At 36.2% G+C, this 22,375-nt stretch overlaps 1 protein-coding gene across 2 annotated transcripts in view; it reads left to right on the top strand.

Annotated features, from left to right (window-relative positions):
• Positions 1 to 16,059, top strand: part of STAM2 (signal transducing adaptor molecule 2) — a 43,430-nt gene extending 27,371 nt beyond the window's left edge. The window contains exons 8-14 of one of the 2 annotated variants that reach the window (XM_019737481.2): positions 3,268 to 3,362; positions 5,599 to 5,678; positions 5,822 to 5,909; positions 6,918 to 6,972; positions 9,071 to 9,224; positions 11,857 to 12,014; positions 13,441 to 16,059. In XM_019737481.2, coding sequence (XP_019593040.2) covers positions 3,268 to 3,362; positions 5,599 to 5,678; positions 5,822 to 5,909; positions 6,918 to 6,972; positions 9,071 to 9,224; positions 11,857 to 12,014; positions 13,441 to 13,669 — 859 coding nt within the window. In that variant the 3' untranslated portion in view covers positions 13,670 to 16,059. Of the gene's footprint in view, positions 1 to 3,267; positions 3,363 to 5,595; positions 5,679 to 5,821; positions 5,910 to 6,917; positions 6,973 to 9,070; positions 9,225 to 11,856; positions 12,015 to 13,440 lie in introns of both variants that reach the window. The other variant, XM_019737480.2, reaches the window with a different exon arrangement.
• The last annotated feature ends 6,316 nt before the right edge of the window (positions 16,060 to 22,375 follow it).

Genomic DNA, 22,375 nt, shown 5'->3' with positions numbered 1-22,375 from the left:
TTTGTTTATCTCAGTATGCAAAGTGTTTTGGTTTTTTGTATTTTTATTTTCTTGCTTCTCCATACTGGCAGCAAGGCATTTTTATTTCTACAGCCTTAATTCCCTTTTTCTCCTGGTGAGTGCATACTTAACCTTAAAACCCAGGTCAAGTTTGATGTCCTCTGACAAGCCTTTAAACCCTTCTCTGCCTTTAGTTCCCAGTAGAGTCAGGAGTTCCATCTTGGTGCTGCTATGGTCCCTGAACAGAAGTGATAGCATTTCTCGTATTGTATTGTAATTTTTTACATCTGTCTCTCCTGCTGGATGAGCTGATTCTGAACATAGTCAGCACTTCTGGGGTGGGAGGAAGTGGGAAGGAGAAAACAGACCCCCGGAGATAAAGCAAGGTAATGTGTTCTTAGGTGGTAGGGGAGGGCTGAAAAATACTGCACTGGATTTTAAATTTCTGGAGGGCAGAAACTCTTTCTTAATTATCTTTGTAACTTCAGTGCTTCGCTGGATGTCACTGTCCCTCCTTGGTGGGCTTTCATAAATGTTAACTGAATAATCAGTTTGTTGAAGGTAGAGTTTACGTCTCTTATGCTTAAATCATGTTTCATTCAGCTGAGTCTTACTCTCTTTCTTAACATAAAAAACTGTAAATATAAATGGTGCAATAAAATTTTCCTTAATTACCAAATGGTTTATATAAAACTCTATTGTCAAATTACCTTAATTTAGGAATTTAAAATTGAACAATATTTGTGCCATTAACGCTCCATAGAATCAGCTGGTTGCCAGTGGAGAGAAATAGAGCTGGATTAGGACTGGGAAGGATTCGCCATGCTTTGACATGCATGGCGTTTGGTGGTTCTGCCTGCTTTTATATTTCAGGGAGTTTGCAGTAGTGGTTGAGTGGGAAATGACCGTACATTCCTAGGACCACTAAGGAAGGCTACACATAAAATTGTTGATAGACTCAAGTACATTCCATGCATCTGGTTCAAATGTTTGGGTTCTCTAGTTTTACGTAAAAATTCCTCTAAGTTCAGGTTTCCTTTTAAATGGAAAGTTCAACTTAAGAAAGTATGTATGTGAGATAAAGAGAGTCTCTCGTCCTCTACAGACATCAGCAGATATGATACCTTTGGGACTGTCAATATATCAGTTACGTTCTGGTTTTAAGAATTTGGGTGATATACAGCTCCTTTTGTATCTTTGTGGTACTTTTAAAATTAGAATCATAGAAGTTAATTTATCCTTAAGTTTCATCTTAAGACTGCCTGCTCAATAAGTCAAATTATTGGAAAGGAATAAACTATTATTGCCAGATTCTATGATTGTCCATATAGAAAGTCGAAAAGAATCAATGGACAAATTATTAAAATTGGTAAGAGTTCATTAAATTTGGTGGATACAAGTTCACCATACAAAGTCAGTGGTCTGCTTTACTCTAATCACAACTGTTTAGCAAGTGTAATAGAAAAAAAATTCCATTCTCAATAATAACAAAAGTTATGAATGATCTAGGAATAGGGAAATCTAGCAAAGATGTGTAAGGTCTTTATGGAGAAAATTATATAAAAGTGGTTTATATAAAAGATATAAAGGAATATAGATATATATGATACAATTATTTATATTTGTGTAAATATAGAGATACCATGTTCATGGTGAAGAAACCTTAGTATAAAGATTTAATTTTTCCCATATGAATGCATAAATTTAGTGCATTTCTAATTAAAATCCCAACAAGACGTTTTTCCAGAGAACTTGAAAATTTTTAATATTAATATAGAAATGTGAAGGTACAGAATAACATAGAGGGCCCTTTCCCTGGCAAGTATCAAGGCATATTAATAAGCTGTAGTAAATAAATATATATACTATTGCAACAGAACGGAATCCAGAAGTAGGCTCGTTTAACACATAGCAGCTTGCTGTTTTAAAGATAGGATATCATAAATCAGTAGAAAAAATGATACATTATTTAGTATATTTTGCTGGTGTGAACAGCTCTTTACAAATAAAACAAAATTTGATTCGGCTTCACACTGTACATAAAATTTCCAGATGAGTTAAAGACCTAAACAAGGGAAAGGGATAAAAAAAGAACTAAAAATATTAAACACAAGTATATAGGAGAAGAGATTTAGGAGTGCAGGAATAAAGATTTTTTTTTTTTTAAAGTGTAAGCCATAAAAGAAAAGATTGCTAAATTTGATAACAGAATAAAAGAAACCATAAACATATATTAAAAGACAAGTGGCATGGGAGAAGGTATTTTAATAGTTCAGACAAACAATTGCTATCCAGAATACGTAAAGAATGCCTTGATCCATGAAAAAAGACAAAAGACCCAGTGGATAAAGGAAAATGGACAGAAGACATGAGCTATGAGTTTACAGAGGAAGTGATGTGAAAGCCGGCAGACACACTTGGCTGCTCAGGAAGTGCAAATGAGCACAGCACAGAGAGATGATTTCTTTCCTGTCTGATAGCAAATGCTGCTTGGGTAGTTCATTGGGGGAAATGACATTCTCACATGCTGCTGAGGGACAGAGGATGGTGAATTGCCACCCCAGTTTAGGGAACATTTGGAAATATTTAGGAAAATGGAAAATGCTTACATCCTGTGGCCCAGCAAGTCCATGTTTGTGCATAAGCATAGAGACTTGTTGCATGTGTGCCCCAGAATCTAGAATGATCATTATCCTAATCTTTATAATGGTGAAGGACTGGAATTTCCTAAATGTCCATCTGTATGGGAATGGATAAATCAAATATGCCATATTTATGTGATAGAACTTTGATTTTAACAGGATAAACATCTGAATAAAAGATCTGAAAGTATAAACATAACAAAATTAAAAAGATGTATAGTGATTAACATCTGCGTATACAGAGATGGCTATAGACATTTGTAAATGAATAACACTGTGCTGGCAGGAAGGCTACATACCCGCTTTGTGGTGGTGATGTGGTAGGATAGATGGAGGTTGGTGATAAAAGAGACTTCAGTGTTATCCATAATGTTTTACTATTTTAAAAGCCTAGAATCAAATATGAACTAAGTGCTAATTGGTTCTAAATTTAAGTACAGAAATTTGAGTGTTTATTTGTGCTTTTCTATATCTTTTATTAAATTTAAGAACTACTTTTAAATATAGTTGGATGTGAACTAGTAGTTTTAAAAGTAGGCTAAATTTAATTTTTATTTTAATCCGTCTTGAATCTAGTGCACTAAAATGTAGAGGAACAAATGACATTTTTGCACTGTATTTTCAGTGATGCCAATTGGTGGAAAGGAGAAAATCACAGAGGAATAGGACTCTTCCCATCTAATTTTGTAACAACTAATTTAAACATAGAGTCTGAGGCAGGTAAGTGAAATATTAGGGAAGGTTAAATCTGTTAAAGCTTTTTACACTTGAATTTTGTGGTTCTGTTTGAATATAAAGTAGATTGGCATTTAACTCTTGTTTTAAAACATTTATTTATAGGCAATACAATTTAACCTACCTGTTACCAAATTTAGGGGTTAATTTAACCCAGGTCAATTCCAAGAATTATTTCCTTTATCATATTTTAAATCCTTTGAGAGTTAACATACATAGTTACATATAAGGCATAAAATCATCTGTGACCATGTAAATATTTCAGTCAACCTAATTATGATGTAAGAGGCAGTTTATGTATGTTCGGTACAAAGAATATTAGTTTTATTCATCACTGAAACCATAGTATTGAAGGAGGGGAGCTGGGGTGGGGGCTGGTTGACAAGTGCCAGGTGTGATTACGGAGGTTAAGAGTACTCCTAAGTTTTAGACTTTTCCTCACCTTGATTTGATCCTAGGGAACAATAATAAAATAATATAGTCAAGAGAGTAGGTTCCTATGGAGTGGCCGGTTAGCTCAGTTGGTTAGAGCGTGGTGCTACCGTGTTTCCCCGAAAATAAGACCAAGTCTTACATTAATTTTTGCTCCAAAAGACGCATTAGGGCTTACTATGTTCAGGGGATGTCATCCTGAAAAATCATGCTATGGCTTATTTTCTGGTTAGGTCTTATTTTTGGGGAAACACAGTGGTAACACGAAGGTTGCCGGTTTGATCAGTTCAGATCTTTTGAACTTTGCTCAGCTTTGTAGATACAGACAGTTCCTCTCAGCTATTGTCAACCATGCAGAGAAAGCATCCATTTGTTTTGCAGGCAAGAAATAAGGGGAGCTGAGTATAAAGAACAGCTGATAACAATAGTAATGATGGTGATGATCAGAAATAAAATAGCTTAGGGGTGTTTAAGCATTCATGTCTCAGGCATTGTGCTAGGTCCTTTGCTTGCACTATTTTGTTTAATCCGTGCAAGTCTGTGAGATGGGTACTTTTGTTACCCCGTTTTACAGATAAGGAAACTGAGGCCGGGGGTTTAGGTGGCTAGTAGGCGATAGAGCTGGGATTCTAAAGTCCAGCCAGTCTGCCCTTAGATACTTCTTAGAGTAACTCACCTCGGGACATGTCTGTGTTAATCCTCCAATTCTAGAGAAAGAACTTAAATTGAAAGCTCTATGTATTGTATGTAACATCCTCTTTGTATAGTGGAGTGATGCATTTAGTTAAAATGAAGTTGAGGGAGCTGAATACCTATTTGACTACCAAGTACTTTGCACTGTTTATACTTTTATTCCTCCAGTCTGACTCTCTAAGTTGATATGAAAATTGGAGATACCATTTTAAATAACTTGATAGACCATGCTCAGGGGATCCAGTATCATGATTTGCCCTTGGCATAGGCTGGAGACGTTAAGCGGCATTTTTAAAAGTAAAAATATGCTGGGTTTTCAGTATATCCTCATGTTACTCTGAGGTCTGCTCCTTAGGACATATTTGAAAGTTAGCCAAATATTTGAAATAAGTGGCTAACTGTTGGGACTTAAATGTCCTTTGGTTATGTAGATTTTTATTACAGTTTTATTTTTACCAGAATTTACTTTATTAAAATATATTATTGCATTTTATTAATAGCAGTATTCTTGTGAACATTTAAATAATTTGGGAGCATGTATATTATTTTTTAACCTTCTCATTATGAAAGTTTCGTATTGTGTTGCTTTGACTATTATCAAAGAAAGGTTGACATTAAGTCTTTTTTTTTCATATAGGAAATACTTTTTTTATAGTAAGGAAAGAATGTGGAAGGAACTGATTGAACTCTGAAATTAGCTCACAAGACAACACTAGATAATACCCTACTCGCTTGTATTTTTATTCACCCTATTGGTAATACTCAGTTTCCCAGAAAATACCAGTAATGACAGTTCCCATTATATTGCTCTCTTGTTTCACTGGAATGTAAGATCCATCAGGGCAGAGATTCTTGTCTGTTTTACTCACTGGTGCATTTCCAGTACCTAGAACAATGCCTGGCACATAGGCTAAATAAATATTTGTGGCATGACTGAATGAATGTATGTAATAATATTGATTATGAAATGTCATGACTATACTATTTAAGGGGTTTCCTTTTTTTTTATGGACAATCATGGACTACTTGTAAATTAATGACTAAAGTACCAAAATAAATGCTGAAGAACTTAAAGTTTACTTTGTTTCCGTAGCAGCTGTGGACAAATTGAATGTAATTGATGAAGAGGAGGAGGAAGTTAAGAAATCAGAGCCTGAACCTGTTTATATAGATGAGGTAGAGTCCTTCTTTTGTTTACTCGTTAAGCTGTCAAGACTTATAAAATGTATTATCCTTGAAAATGCTTGGACAGAGTAATTTCTACATTCATTGAAATTGAAACTCTAGTGAGTTTTTAAAGTGTCCTGTTACTTTTTTAGGATAAGATGGATAGAGCCCTGCAGGTACTCCAGAGTATAGATCCAACCGATTCAAAACCAGACTCCCAAGACCTCTTGGACTTAGAAGGTACTTAGTAAATATTAGGTATTACTTTAATGTCATTTAATATTTTGGCTATTTAGAATGTCTTGAATTTTTTCTGCCTTGTGTTTGCTTGTAGAGATTAGAAATCTCTGATGGGAAACAGACTAGTATAGTTAACATAGTAAACATATTACTTGGTGTTGTTATAAACCTGCCTATACTGTTCAAGGAGGAAGTCTTTGTGTTCCTATAAGCCCATTAATGAAATTGGCTGAAGAGATTGGCAGTCCAGAAAAGGACAGAATTAGAAATCACAGCGTATTAAATTAATTGAGTCAAAATGTTAGGAATTCTTATTCCTGTTTTAATTCTCTTGTATCATGATTTTAAAGGTCAAAATTTTACATGATCTGTGTTAACTTTGTTATATATTCATTTGATATATGTTGATGTGTCTTTTTAATCCCCAAGCAATTTGAAACAATTAAAACAAATGTTTTTATGCCTATTTTAAAAAATCATTTGGGAGAAAAATCTCTGTGATAAATGATAAATCTTAAATCTTTTAATAGAAGCAAGTCTGGTTATGAATATAGAATATTGTATTCATTGTTATCAATGTTCACATTTGGAAATGCACAACATGTTTAATGTTGAAATGGCTTAAATAAATGAAAAATGTTCATATCTCATCTGTACATAATTGCATATTTTATACACTGACTCAAGTTCAGTTTACTTAGCTATTAATAGTTTTCTAGGTATTTTAAGATTTTGAGATAACTCCAAATTTCAGTCTGCAAACTTAATACTTTCAGAGAACATGGTGAGATTTCTGTTTTAATTTTGACTTTACCTTTGGTCACATGATATTAATATTGGTGCTGAATAGTGTTAAAATTAGGTCTTTTATAGTCTTTTCTCCAGCATGAACTCAATTCTCTTTGTGTAATACAAGGTGTTGCATATTGGTGGTGGTGTTAAAAAATTGTTGAAATTGACTTAAACTGGTTTAAGTTTAAAGATTTTAAAATATTTTCGTATTTACAGATGTCTGCCAGCAGATGGGACCAATGATAGATGAAAAACTTGAAGAGATTGATAGGTGAGATTCTCCGTGCAGGGAATAACAAGTATAGTTTTCTTATTTGTTTTTGGCAGAACTTGAGGGAGTTTTTATGAAACTGTTCAGTCTGTTGCAATTATTTCTCAGATTCCAAACTCCTACAAACTAACAGCAGGTGGTACTTTTTATTTTGGTAGCAAATTGTTTTTTCATGGCAGTGGAGTACACGTAGGACCACGGCCCCTTGCTGTATGGTGACAGTCTTCATTTCCTTGCTTGGGCTAGAATTGAGGGATAATGAGACATGAAGAATAAAGCTGATAGAGCCCACAATAAGAACAGGGATCTTACGCAAGCATTGTCTTGTTATGTGATAAGAAGTAGTAGTTGTAAAACTTTCAAATGAAATTTCCCTTTTATTTGTGAAGCTAAATCCAATGCACACCTCTCTTCTCATTTTGCTTCCTTATATTTCTGGATTTCTATTGTCCTTTTCGTTTCATTATCCCACCTAGTTTTACTGTTCCTTGGAAATAGCAGCGGCACCAGAGGATAGACTATCAAGGTTTTGAGCTTTTAACTTGGTTTTGCCCCTTCTCTGACTCCTCAGAGCTTTCTATCTGAAGTTAGAGGGAGAAGCCATAGAGAATGAAAGACAAGAGATGAGGCTTTAGTGTTCTGTCATCATACCTTTCCAGAGTCTGTCTATTGAACTACTGTTAAAACAACACAAGAACAGGAAGTACTTTATTTCTTACCTGCCTTTGCTAGAGAAGAGTGGCAGCAGCAAGATTTTTCTAGTTACTGACTATTATAATCTTTGTTCCATGGGCATTTTTGATAAATTGTTTGTATTTTCTACAGAAATGAAAAATAAATCCCTGTGGCACTTAATGAAATGATGGTGGTAGTCTCATCATATCCTATTGTTCTTATTTTGGAGAAAACATTAACTATTTACTTACACGTCTCCTATTAAATCCTTTGGTTCCAGTGTAGGGATGTTAATGGTCAGTGAATAATGAAACTGGAAAAGAAGCCTGTGGTTCATTCTTAGTCACACTTTTGTTAGCCTGGACACTAATTTCTGAAGCTTCCTATGTGGTTTCCAACTGATATTTCTGAAAATAGTTTCTCCTGCTTTATACAGTCACACATGCAACAGAGGAAACAGCACATTTTTTTGTTTGTGTGTTTGTTTGTTTCAAACATAACATTCTAATAGAGGAAAAGTGACAAATCTTGATAGGTCTCTCCAGCTCATTTATTTGATAGCCCGGTGTCTGATTGCCTGCCTCTGCCCCTTGTCTTTTGAGCCTCTTATGTATATATATAAAAAGACCTACATTTAATAAACAGGCTTGTGGGTGCCTTAGGCCAAATAAAGTAGTCCTTTAACTTTTATGAACTTGTCAGTTGCAAAGAGAGTTCTTTATTACTCCAAGGGGAATAGACAAAATTGTACCAAGTCAGAGGATTTGCTCTGGAGTTCCTCGGGCAAATCGGAAAATGCTCTTATTTGGATTTGTTTTTACCCAATAAGGTATCCTGTTTAATTTTCAAAAGAAATCAACAAACAAGAGCAGTAGAGACTAGTTTATATATGATTATTTTCATTTGCATTTTGAAGGATAATTATTAAATTTTTTTCAGTTGATCCTTTCATGAATATAAGAAAATGAAAATGTGTGAGATTTTGTTTGTGAATGTGTTTTTATTTCAGTCATATTGTACTTGATAGCATGCTCTGGACTTTGCCTGAGTACTTTCTTCTACTATGACTTTTAGTTAAGGCAGGGACTCTTCCTAAATTGAGAAATTTTCCTCCTGTGTAATTGAGTTTTTGAAACCTATAACATATGGAACAAAATTCTTCTAGCACCAAAATTATGAATTGATTGTATTTTATGAGGTGTGGAAAGGACTTTCCCTAATTTTATGAAGTCATGTTAGTTAGTTATTACAAGAATTAAATAATTCCTCCTCTCATTTTCCCTTGGCGTATATTCTTTCATCGTATATAAAGAACCATTTAAAATACGAATAGAAAATGTGCTAAATTTAAAAATTAATTTATGTTGCTAAACACATGCTTAAAAACTTTGAAGAGTATTAAAGTGCTTTTCTTCTATATCAGGAAGCATTCAGAATTGTCTGAATTGAATGTAAAAGTCTTGGAAGCTTTGGAACTATATAACAAATTAGTGAATGAAGCACCAGTGTATTCGGTCTACTCCAAGCTCCATCCTGCAGCACATTACCCACCTGCGTCAGCTGGGATTCCAATGCAGGTGAGCATGTTTTTTGAGAACATTCTTTAAAAAATTTTTTTAAAAATTCAAAAAAAAGGTTTTAAAGCATAGGAAAATTTATATGGTTCATGAGTAAAATTATAAAACTCTTTGATAGTCAAAAAAATACTGGCTAAATAATTAATGCTCACTAGGACAGATTAGATACCGATACTTCACAAATACATTTCAGTTCATTTTTAACATGAATGAAGAGACCATTAAATATATAAGGGGACTTCTTGTTCTTCATATGCTTTTGTAAATAAAGAGCATAAATCCTTTCAGTAAGTATAAATTATTTTTGTAATTATAAAGTATAAATCCTTTGGTTTTGGACAGTACCTGACATATCAAAAGCCCTCCAGATGAGGTACGAATGCTATTCCTATTTAGATTTAACATTTAACATTTCTGTCAAGATTTAAAATTTCTGTCAAGATTTCTTTGGCTTACATGATTATTAAAAGGCTTAGTTAATGACCTTTTGTTCTCAAATCATGCTTTATAATTTCTTTTCTTAGATGCATGACTTAAATTGTAAAAAATTCGTGCATGGATATGATGCAGGCTCCATAAGCCATTCACGAACAGCGTCTTTTCCTAGGACTTTACACCTTATCTGTACTTCCCAGCTGAAGTGACAACTTTTATCACTTTCCAGTATTCTGAAGCCTTTTCAAATTTCAACCATTCTGAATTCAGAATGAGCTCAGATGAACAAAATTCATGTTAATTTATGAAAACTGGTGTGTGAAGGAGACACCAAGGAGAGAAGGTAGAATGTGGGTGCATAATGTAGATGATTTGACATAACGTAATTGTTAAGTAAAAAAAGAATAGTTACTATGGTAACTGTCACATCAGACCAGATGCATTTATCAAACATGGCCATGCCCCAAACTTTTGAAAATGATGAGTCATTACAAATGAGGGTAGAAGGGATTTCTGGGTGCAAAAGATAGCTGGAGTTTATTTAATATTGCTTCTATTTTCAAAAAGTTACCTACTGCTGCTGTGAAAATGGAACAAAATAGAAATGTCTATACCATTGTATCATAGATTTGTATGTTATATTTGCTTCATTGTATGTTTGTAAAGCGCTGTTTGTCATTCTTATGTCAGGTTTTCGTGTTTAGTTGCATACTATTTACAGTCTGTATTTTGCAAAGCACAACTAATTTCTTTAAAAAGTTAACTTTGTATGGGTTTGTTCACATAACGTCTAGCTACACCATTCATAATAGCATTTGAAATACTCAAAGTTCCTATTTCAATTTGGAAAAAAAAATCCGTCCTGGAAAATATTGCAGTAACTTTATCTGTACCTGTGAAGGCCCTAGGAACCCTGAACTTCAGAAGCGGTTTGTTACCACAGTCTCAGCCTGTTGTCAGTGGGCTGTCTGCTAAGGAAGTGGTATGAGTTCCTTCATGTAGTTGATTTGGCATTTGTAGCATTCTAAGTTTTTATGTCAGTGGTTGTTGCTTTAGAAATAGCTTAGTTAAAAGCTGGAGTGATGCTGGTTACTATATATTTATTAAACTTAGTGCATCTATTTGGTAGGCAGGTGGTAGATCTGTCCTTCAAGAGATGTTAACCTGAAAATTCAGGAGGGCACATTATAAATATATAAAAATAATTAGACCATTTTGCTATTTCCTGATGATACATCTTCTCCTTTAAGAAAAAATTATTTTTTACTTTTGTGTGTCCCAAAGGCAGGAAATAAAGGAGACATTGCCAGAGAGGGCCTGCACCCTGCCCTGGTACCATTTATTCTTCAATTTATTCTCCTAAGTTTTATTCTTGGGAAGGAGTTGAATGAATCATCCCTGGGATGAGGGTAAAAGTCATCATTCTGATGGTGATGTAAAGTGATGATGGGCTGCCCTTCAAGGAAGTATTTAATTTTCTGTGACTCTATAGCACGACAGGTTACTAAGTAGTAGACAACGTGGATGGATTCCAACCCACATCTTAAAAATACACCACTTCCTTTCCTTTCAACGCCCTGCAAAATAAAAGAACAACCAAATAAATCCTAAATTTCCATAGATTTGGCACTGTGATTTGGAAGCTCTGTGTTTTTTTTTAAATATTTATTTTTTACTTTATTATATTATTAATTTTTTTTATTGGGGAAGGGGTACAGGACTTTATTGGGGAACAGTGTGTACTTCCAAGCCTTTTTTCTAAGTCAAGTCATTGTCCTTTCAATCTTAGTTGTGGAGGGTGCCGTTCCGCTTCAAGTTGTCCTTTCAGTCTTAGTTGTGGAGTGCACAGCTCAGCTCCAGGTCCAGTTGCCGTTGCTAGTTGCAGGGGGCGCAGCCCACCATCCTTTGCGGGACTCAAGGAGTTGAACCGGTAACCTTGTGGTTGAGAGCCCACTGGCCCATGTGGGAATCGAACCAGCAGCCTTCGGAGTTAGGAGCACAGAGCTCTAACCACCTGAGCCACCGGGCCGGGCCGGAAGCTCTCTACTTTTTATACTGTGGTGGATAGATGGGTGAAACAAGACTGCTCCCCAGAGAACTATAACATTTTATTTCATTTAAGTCTTTTAAAGTGTTAAACATATTGTTGGGCAGATGTTTGGGAGATCAGTGAGTCAACTTTTTCTCTGGTTACTAGACATACCCAATTCAGTCGCACGGTGGAAATTACATTCACCAAGTCACTGGTGCCCAAAGCTACAGCCTCAGACCAGATCAGATCGGGCCACTGACGTCTCTGCCTCCAAATGTGAATTCCTCAGTGACAACGCAGCCTGCTCAAGCTCCGTATCTAAGGTAAGTTTTGGGGAGCTGTGAGAATTTTGTAATTAAATACATTAAATTTTCACAGACTTTCAGAATGAGAATAAACAGACCCTTCTCTTTGTGGTAATAGTGCCATCTTTCACTGCTGAGGTGAAGTTCTAGAACTGTCCATTTCTAATCCATGAAGTCAGAATGGTGCTGCTCTTAGACTTGCTGTCCATACTAAGATGCTTGCCCATGGCTTATAGTGTGGTTCCTGGGACCAAATAAAGCTAACTGTCCTTTAAAGGGACCAAGCCCATAATATACTTAGCATGGTGCTGTAATCAGCCTGGCAAAGTGGTCCCAGACGTATTTATATGTATGCAGTCCTACAAATCAGCAAACTTGTTATTCTGACTCTTAAAAAGAAGTGTGTTGGAATTACGGCATTTGTAGTCTTAATTTTTTTATACCAATGCTTTAGTTCTGAAAATCATGTTTAAATCTTGCCTTCTATTAACTACTCACCCACATAAAATGTCCATTCAATATAGTCATGTGTAGATGATTTCTAAGGTCCTTCCCCATTTTTAAATTCTATGAGTATAAATTTTAGATATTATTTGAAAATAAACCTGTTCATATTGGTGTTCATATTTAATTCAATTAAATTGTAAAATTTATTTTCCTTGGGTGACACTAAGAATTATGGAGCAAAAACTGGAGTTGTGTAGACATTAATCCTCTTAGATTGTGAACAGTGTATTTGGTGTAATTCAAAATAATACGTCTTTTAAAATAAATTATGCTCTAGTAATTACAGGAAAAAACAGAAGTCCTGCAATTTGATGTGATTTTTGAACTTAGTGGGGTTTTGTTTTTGAATAGTGTTAGTAACGTTTTAAACTAGGTCAGGACCATCTTGAGGATGGATTCAGGATCCTGTGTGGATTACACCATTCTCCCTGCCTTCCTTAATTTCCAGTAGGGATTCAGGTTAGGCTGACTATAGGGACAGCTTTGAAAGTGCTTTCCACAGGGAAGTGGAAAGAATGTGTGAGGAGAAGAGGAGGTCTCCTCTGTGCTGGACAGAGAGATGGGGGAAGAGGGGATGTGGGCTAAAAGGGTACTTGAGCTGGGGTTTCATTCTCCTTGCAGCTGGCCAAGGAGACCGCTGTCAAAAACTATCTGCATCTCCTCAACAGATTTTTAAATGATTTTGGAGAGAGATTTTGGAGAAAACAAAATTAAATAGACCTTCTAATCTTATATTTTTTTCTTTTTGAGTACTTTTTCTGACCAGATATAAAAATTACATTAATAGTGTTAGATAGGTAGGGTGATTAAATCATAACTAGAATAGCAGAGCTAATAAACTTAGAAAGATACAGTCATTTTTATTTTTGCATGATGATTGATCTCTGACCATAACCTAGAAGTAAACATTATTTTCTTTTTAAATTTTTATTTGTAGCCCTGGACAAGATACTGTTTCCCATCCTACTTATATGAACCAGAACTCTAACCTTCAGTCAGCTACAGGTACGGCTGCTTACGCACAGCAGATGGGGATGTCTGTGGATATGTCATCTTACCAGAACACTACGTCCAGTCTGCCGCAGCTCGCGGGCTTTCCAGTGGCGGTTCCAGCTCATTCAGTTGCACAGCAGCAAACAAGTTACCACCAGCAGCCTCTCCTTTAGAAACAAACCAAGCATTTTCTTGAAAGCCTTCATAAGTGTAGTACTCGACCTTTATGATTCTAATCTGAAAATAGTAAAGGAAAAAAAATTTTTTTCTGAACTCAAGAGGGACCATGACTAAATAAAGCACAAAAACTTACCTTACTCTACTAGGCCATTAAAAGGGTTTATTTATTTATTTTTTTAGTCCAATTTGTTTGAAGTCAGACTTTTGAACAGAGGCAGCATGAAGTTGCTTCCAGTTCGTTTTGTCTTAGTTTCAAATTCTTTACAACAAATCTGGACACCCAGTAAGTAGCCTTATGACACTAAACAGCATGAGCTTTGAGTGTTAAAATTTTGCTATTAAAAAAACCCGCTCTTTACCCCTAAAACGTCACAGTAATTGGGAGAGCACTGAAACCTTTAAATATTTTTTGTCTGTCTATTTTTTTCACTTTCCCACACACCATTATTTTAAAAGGCGAACATCTTTTTGTGTAAGCATTTAGCTTGCCAACATATTTCCTTCTGGCTCCTTAAATTGCAGTTGTGTTTTCGGTACTGTCAGTTTTGCTGTCAGTGTTATGGTTGAGTAATAATTAGCATATAATTGTCTACAGAAGCAAGAGCAATTTGAAAGGAACAAAAATGTTTTCTGTTGTTCATAGTGAAGACCATGTAAGTGCAGATGTGTGATAAAGCATTTAGCTAGTCCCCCAGTCCTGCCAGCAGTGAGCTGAGGCATGCCCCACAAAACATTTCCCTTCGCTGGAGAACATTTCTTTTCCTGCAAGCGTCCCTGGTATTTAGAATTGCCACTATACTGATCTTTTCAAATGACTTCGGCCGTTCTGTAATGAAGATATGGTCCATTTGTTTTCCTTCCTTCAGTGTGGTGTGCAGAGATGCTGCATTTCCTCTTTATGGATTATATGTGAATTTGAGCCATGAGACATTCCTAATAATTTTATGTGATATATGCCAAGTGTGGATGACAGGCGTATTTTTATTGGTATGTTGTTCTTTACAAAGGTGATTCAAGTACCATTGCTATGCCAAGCTGTTGAAAAATTTGGTCATTCCTTTCGGAAGTAATTCTGAGCTTGTGGAATAACAGACAATGGATTGATAGCAAAGCTATCAAGACACTTTTTCAAAAGCCTACGTTTTAAATTAGTTTATAGTGCTAATCCCACATACTGTAGGAGTTAGGTAGTAAAACAATGGGGATTGGTTTTTTGCCTAAAAATTTGCACACTACAGCATCATCTACCAATCTTTTAGATAACATAAAATAAATGCAAACGCATGCTTACAGATACATGATATTTGGACTAGGGAAAAACTGGACATAAGTTTAGTTTTTTAAAAAGTTAATTGTATGGAAGCAAGATTTCTATATTGTTTTTTTTAAAGAAAGCCCTTAATCTTTGTACTAAGGATCCATATGATGACAGTGCTCTAAAAAGTTTTGTCACTTACTGTTTAAACAAATTTGATTCCAAATATGTTCTTTTTTCAAGGAAACGGTATCCTAGAACAAAATAGCCTATAAACTAAGTGGTCTATTTAGTCTATATTTAAAGGGGAAATAAGCAGTATTTGAAAGCCCAATTTGTCATTATCTTAATTTCAGATATAAGTAACTAGAAAGAAAGTTTTAACCATTAATGTTCTGTTTTTCACCCAGCATTTTTCTTTCTATGTAAATTCAATGATACACTTACAAAAATTCTAAAATGGCAACATTTTGGCAATGAATCTTCTTTAAAATAAACAAAACATAAAAAACATTTGCAAAGCTGCTCTTGATAATAGTTAACGTTTGCATATATATATATATATGGAAAATCTTTTTCCTCCTAAACAATATTTAATAAACAGTTATTTTAATGTTTGTGTAAATATTTCATGTATAGTTGTGATTGGAATGTAAAAGCTTAATTCTCCATGAGTCTTTGAGCTAGTATAAATATAGCACACCCACTAAATTGGGACCAGCCAGTTAAATTCACCTAACGTAGTTTTGGAATAATATAACACGTGACATGTATATAAATAGTGTATATTGGCACTTATCTGTGAAATTTTATACATCTAGAAGTTTCTTCTCCCCCTTAAATTAAAAATAATTTTATTTTTGCCATACTTTAGTGAATTTTGTGTTTCAGGTTGTTGATAGTATAAAAATGTTATTCTGTGTACTGAGATATTTTTGGTGTTAATAAGAAATACAGGGTTGTAGTTTTTCCTTCTGTTCCATGATCTTACGGATTGTATTTATTTTAAGACCTGTTTATAATTAAATATTTTCTGCCAAAGAAATTGTCTAACATCAGATTTCTACATTAGGTTCATACTTACTGTTTTATATGAAAAATAAAAATAACTTCTGCTTTTTCATATGACATCTTGGTATGTGAGAAAATTTCTGAAAATTTATATTTTCGTTGATACAGAAAAATTTCTCCTAGGTGTTAAAATATATGAAGTAGGATATGTTCTTATAGTTGGGAAAATGTACAGTCTACCAACATTGTCTTATAATTTGGTAATTTATGAAACTACCTGAACATGAAATAATTACAATATTTATTAATTAGGACTGGAAATGATTTGCAGATATAGTGTCATCATATACTATTTCAAGTGGTTGATTTTTGACCACATAACAAATTTTCACTCTACATTTTGAAGATGGTTGTAACGTTTCACCTTCCCAGATTTTTAAAAGATTGATTTTAAATGTTTAAAAATTATGGCTTAGGGATTTTTAAAAAGTTTTTCTTAGTAAAAATTATAAGGCTCGTGACTTCTAGAAGAGGATTGTTGAATTGTTACGATGACAGAGCTGAAGTTACCTTTGTAAGTGAGGAGTTATAAAGAATGTGGCACCGATCTGTCATGATTTGTTTCTGTCAAAAGACATTTTTCTTATTTTTTACATCAGTTTTAATAAATAAAGGGAGGACTTAATTCTAGGGATTTGGTATTTTTTGGTAGTTTGATTTCTTTTGAAGATTATTTATTTTTTAAGTTTCCCCAGAAGAATTATTATAATTTTACCAAGCTAAATTTGAATTAGTTTTTTTAAAAACCTTATTGTGTCGAAAAGAAAAATTATGTTGCTTACATAGTATGTGTAATGAGATGAATAGTGTCCCCCCAAAAAACATGGTCACCCCATGTGTCTGAATGTGACCTTATTAGGAAAGAGTCTTTGCAGGTGTAATTAGTGAAGGATCTCGAGGTGACCTCATCCTGGATTTCGGATGGTCCCTAACACCAATGACTGACACATACAGCAAGCAAGGCACATAGATGGAGGCAGAGACGGGAGTTACGCTGCCACAAATCAAGGACTGCCTGTGGCCACCAGATGTTGGAAGAGCAAGAAGGGTTCTTTCCTAGAGCCTTCGAAGGGAACATGGTCCTGCTGACACCTTCATTTCAAATGTCCAGCCCGTAGAACTGAGAGATGGAATTGATGTGTTAAGCCACTAAATTCGGAGGTACTTTTTACAGCCTCCCTAGGAAACTAATAAACAGATAAAAGAATGCAGCACAATCTGAGTAGCAAGCATTCTAAACTTTTATAAGATGGGTTAAAATTGTCACAGGAGTTCGGTAGTTATCCCCACACCATTTGTTGAAGAAACTGTTCTTTCACCAGCCACTTTTTGACACTGCTATAACATACCCTAATGGTAGTCAGTTCTAGGACCTAAGTTCTACAAACTGATGCATCAACCCCATAGCTGTACAGTAGCAGTCTTTTATTATCTTTTCTAAACTATAATGAAATTGCATGGATAAATGAAACTAAAACCCTAGTCAATCCTGTAATCCCATTATTACTGTTTTTAACATCACATCTACATTTCAGTAATTTCTTTATGCCAGAGGTATTAAAATTATAATTAAATACATTTAGTTTACTATTCACTCTTCTGCCCATCTTGAGTAGTGGGTATCGAAGGGAGATGTTCAAAGGCAAGCAGAGGAACAGAGCAAACAAACTGGGTGGTTAGTCCCCACAAAACCTATTGAATGGAATTTGATTTTGTTCTTGTTTTACACTAATATGCTACAGAGGAAAAGCAGGCTTTCCGATACCTTTACAGCAAGTCAGTGACCTCTGCTGATTACATTTTAGTCAAGGGAGCCAGCTATCTTTTTTTAAAAATTGAAGTGACATCACATAACATAAAATAGGCTGTTTTAAAGTGAACATGACTCAGTGGCATTTAGTACATTCAAAATGTGCAACCACCACCTCTAGTTCCAAAATTAGACTTTTGTGTCTGTCTGCTTTAACTTAGCATAATGTTTTTGAGGTTTGTCTCCCCATACACCACAGTATATGAGGTTCCTGTACCACAGTTTGTTCATCCATCTGTTGATGGGTACTTGAGCTGTTTCCACCTTATGGCTACTGTGAATAGTGCTGCTGTGGACACTTGTGTACAGGTATGTAAGTACCAGTTTTCAATTCTTTTGGATATATACCTAAGAGTGGAATTACTGGGTCATATGGTAATAGTACGTTTAATTTTTTGAGGAAATTCCAGGCTTGCACAGTTGAACCATTTTACATTCCCATCATCAATGACGAGAGTTCTAGTTTCTCTACATCCTCACCAACACTTGTTATTTACTATTTTAAAAATTATAGCCATCCTAATGGATGTAAAGTGGTACTTCATTGTGGTTTTTTTGTTTCCCTAATGACTAATGATGTTGAGCATCTTTTCACATGCTTGTTATCCATTTGTGTATCTTCTTTGGAGAAATGTCTGTGTAAGTCTTTTGCCCATTTTTAAATTGGGTTGTTTGCCTTTGTTGTTGATCTGTAAGAGTTCTTCATATATTCTGGATACTAGACCCTTACTAGACACATGATTTGCAAATATTTCCTCCCATTCTGTAGGTTGTCTTTTTCTTGATGATGCCCTTGATGATGCATAAGTTTCTAATTTTGATGAGGTCCAGTTTATTTTTTATTTTTATTTTTTTAAAAAACAGGACTTTATTGGGGAACAGTGTGTACTTCCAGGACTTTTTTCCAAGTCAAGTTGTTGTCCTTTCAATCTTAGTTGTGGAGGGTGCAGCTCAGCTCCAGGTCCAGTTGCCGTTGCTAGTTGCAGGGGGCGCAGCCCACCATCCCTTGCGGGACTCGAGGAATTGAACTGGCAGCCTTGTGGTTGAGAGCCCACTGGCCCATGTGGGAATCGAACTGGCAGCCTTCAGAGTTAGGAGCATGGAGCTCTAACCGCCTGAGCCACCGGGCCGGCCCCCTCCAGTTTATTTTTTGTTGCTTGTGCTTTTGTTATCATATCTGAGTCCATTGCCAAATCCATAGTCATGAAATTTTCTCCTGTTTTCTTCTAAGAGTTTTATGGTTTTAGCTCTTATAATTAGCTTGTTGATCAATTTTGAGTTAATTTGTGTACAGGGTGTGAGATAGGAGTCCAGTTTATTCTTTTGCAGGAGGTAGTTATCCCCACACCATTTGTTGAAGAAACTGTCCTTTCACCAGCCACTTTTGGACACTGCTATAACACCCTAATGGTAATCAGTTCTAGGACCTAAGTTCTATAAACTGATGCATCAACCCCATAGCTGTATAGTTTGCAGTTCTAAGAGGTAACAGCCTTGCCTCATCTGATCACTTGTCACATACCTAACGGGGAGTCAGTGCTATTGTTAGGGTACAGCTCCTAGTGGTGAACAGATACCCCATGAACAGATATTCCATGTGCTAGGTGTCAATGTAGAGACGGTTTTTAGCTGTTACATATATTTTTTCCCTCCAAGTAAATTTGGACAAGTGTTATGAAAAGTGCTGTGTTAAAAAGAAAAACGGGACTTAAACCCTAGCCAAAAATAATTATATTTCTTTCCTGGGAAACCCCTTAGGGATTTTCACCTGCATGTCATTAGGCAAAACCGTGTCATAATGCTACTCTTAGCAGCAAGTGACTCTGGGAAAGTATTTTTCTTTTCAGTTTCTAAATATAGAGGAGGGAGGGGAGAAGATGATTGTGAATGTGGAATGTGTCATTCTGTAGTGTCTGCTACAGAGACAGGCTGTCCAAGTGTGCTTCAACTGTGGGAAGTATATTCAGAGTCAAACTGGTCGGGTGCTATTCCGTGGTCCAATCAGCAAGGTCTTGTTAAGATTCTCTAATGTAAGCATACCATAGTTTCTAGTCAGTAAAGGCTAGAATTGATATATTTACATTTGACCTGATTGTTAAAACTGGGTCATTTTTTTAAAACCTTCTCAGAGGAGACAGCGAGGGCCTGCAAGTGGAGATGGGGATAAAAGCTTCTAACTGCTCCTGTCTCATCTGAATACTTTGAAATAGATGAAACAAAGATCTATTAGCAATCAATGAACTCATTCAATAACATTATTATTCTGTGCTGGGGAATCTAAGAATTTGAGTTTCCAAACCTGATTTGTCTTTGTGGCTGCACCATGCACTAACTAGTTGTGTAACATTAGGTGTTGCCCTTGGACTTGAAAATCATTTTCATATACATTGTCACTGAATTCTCATAACACTTCTTAGAGAAGTGGAAGAGATTAATCTTCACAAGCTAGTGAGTGGCAAAGCTGGGATTCTAAACGAGATTCTGTCTGATGCCCAGGCACGTGCTTTTCCCCACGGTATGAGTGCCTGTTACCTAGAACTACTATGTGTATTAAGGTTGTCAGGTAATGTCCTATAACAGCTTCCTTTCCCCCAAATGGGGTCTCAAAAGGCTCACCTATGTATAAAATGCCTTCAGATGTGAGAATACTCATGTAGGAAGAGCAAAAGACTGGATGGACCGATTTAATGTGTGTATTGTAGTACAATTATCTCAGTCACTCAGGTGGGCTGAGACCAGAGAGCTTGATGTAAACAGCCTATCTTTTTCTAAGAACCTGTGAGGAGGAGGGGTCAAACATCAGGGAACACAGGAGCTTAAGGAAGCTTAGAGTTCTGTGTTTTGTGAATGGAAAAGAACAAAATTCAAGGAGTTGCTCTGAGGAAACCAGCAGGTGACAACTAGTTGAGGCTGGTTTGAACTACTTAGGAGAGTAGTTCTGAGTTGAAGCTTAAGGACCCAGGGCCTATGCACATAGCCTGGTTTCTCCAAAGGTCAAAATTACTCAGAAAAATCCTCCAGCCGTAACTCAGGGTCCTGTTACGTTCTGAATGAGGGCAAAACTCTAGAATTACACGTTAGGTAGGGTCTTCATGATTGCATCCTTGGCAGCCCTTCTAACCTCTTCCTCTTTCCTGCATACACGCTAGATTCCAACCCCCAAAACCCAAATTCCTCAGGTGCCAATTGTGCTTTTTCACACCTGTGTTTGGCCCTGTTTTTCTCTGCCTGAAATTCCTTTGTCCATCTAACAAATTGTCTATTCAAGTGTCAGCACAGATTTCACTGATTCTGGCCCCAGACCCTGCTGTACTTCTGTATTGTCTTGCGACCATGTTAGAGTCGTTGCCATGTGGTGATGGAATGATCTGTGTCCGTGTCACAAGATACTATAGTTTGGCTCATTCAGTATGCATTTCCAACCCCCTTATTTATAATCTTCTATGTGGAAATCAATAAACAAGATAACAGTACTTGCCTTCCTAGACTTCTTTGCACCCAGGGGTGGCAACATGACATGGTTTTGGTCAATGAGATACAGGTCAGAGTTCCTGCGGACGGCTTCCTAGGATGAAAGAAAATACTTTGAAGGAAAAGGCTTTTGGCTCTTTCCCCTTCTCCTGGCTTAGGAGGCAGATGCAATGTCAGGAGATCAAGCAACCATACTGTGACCAAGAGGAAGAAAGTTATGGTGGATCAGGAAGATTAAAAGTACTTGGCTTCTGGGGAGGCTGGACGGCTCAGTTGGTTAGAGTGTGAGCTCTGAACACCAGGGTTGCCGGTTTGATTCCCACATGGGCCAATGAGCTGCACGTTCGATAACTAGATTGAAAACAACGAGCTGCCGCTGAGCTGCCAGAGAAGCAGCCAGATGGCTCAGTTGGTTAGAGTGCGAGCTCTGAACAACAAGGTTGGAGGTTCAATTCCCGCATGGGATGGTGGGCTGCGCCACCTGCAACTAAGATTGAAAATGGTGACTGGACTTAGAGCTGAGCTGTGTCCTCCACAACTAGATTGAAGGACAACGACTTGGAGCTGATGGGCCCGGAGAAACACACTGTTCCCCAATATTCCCCAATAAAATTTAAAAAAAAAAGTACTTGGCTTCTTGATGAAAGCTTTGAGTGGATATACCAGCTCTAAACTCTCTTCCTCTGGATTTCTTCATATGTAAAATCAAACTTATCTGTCACCCCTATTTGTCTTGTTGACTCCTGTTGGTAGGTTTTTGCTATTTGTATCTGAAAGCATTCCTACCCCCACTAGGCCTGTAAAGTCCTCCAGAACTTGGAGCTGTGCTTTACTCATAGGTGTATCCCCAGGGCCTCGCCGAGGCAACATGGAATGTTTGTGGAATGGAGAATACAAATCTCGGGTGCGTGGCATTCGGTAAACGTGTGTTTTCTTTGACGTCTGCTTACCCTTGTGCTTGCTGCTTGTCATCATCATTCCATTTTAACATGTGACATCAGGATGTATTTTATAGGGGTTGAGCATGTGTTGTAGGAGTGCATTTTATTCCTTTAAAAAGCTATTCAATCAACAATGCATCTTCAACTCCAA

This window comes from Rhinolophus sinicus, linkage group LG01, assembly GCF_036562045.2.
Source record: "Rhinolophus sinicus isolate RSC01 linkage group LG01, ASM3656204v1, whole genome shotgun sequence".
NCBI lineage: Eukaryota > Metazoa > Chordata > Mammalia > Chiroptera > Rhinolophidae > Rhinolophus > Rhinolophus sinicus.
Note: the sequence above shows the minus strand (reverse complement) of the source record. Positions and strands in the feature narration are given on the sequence as shown.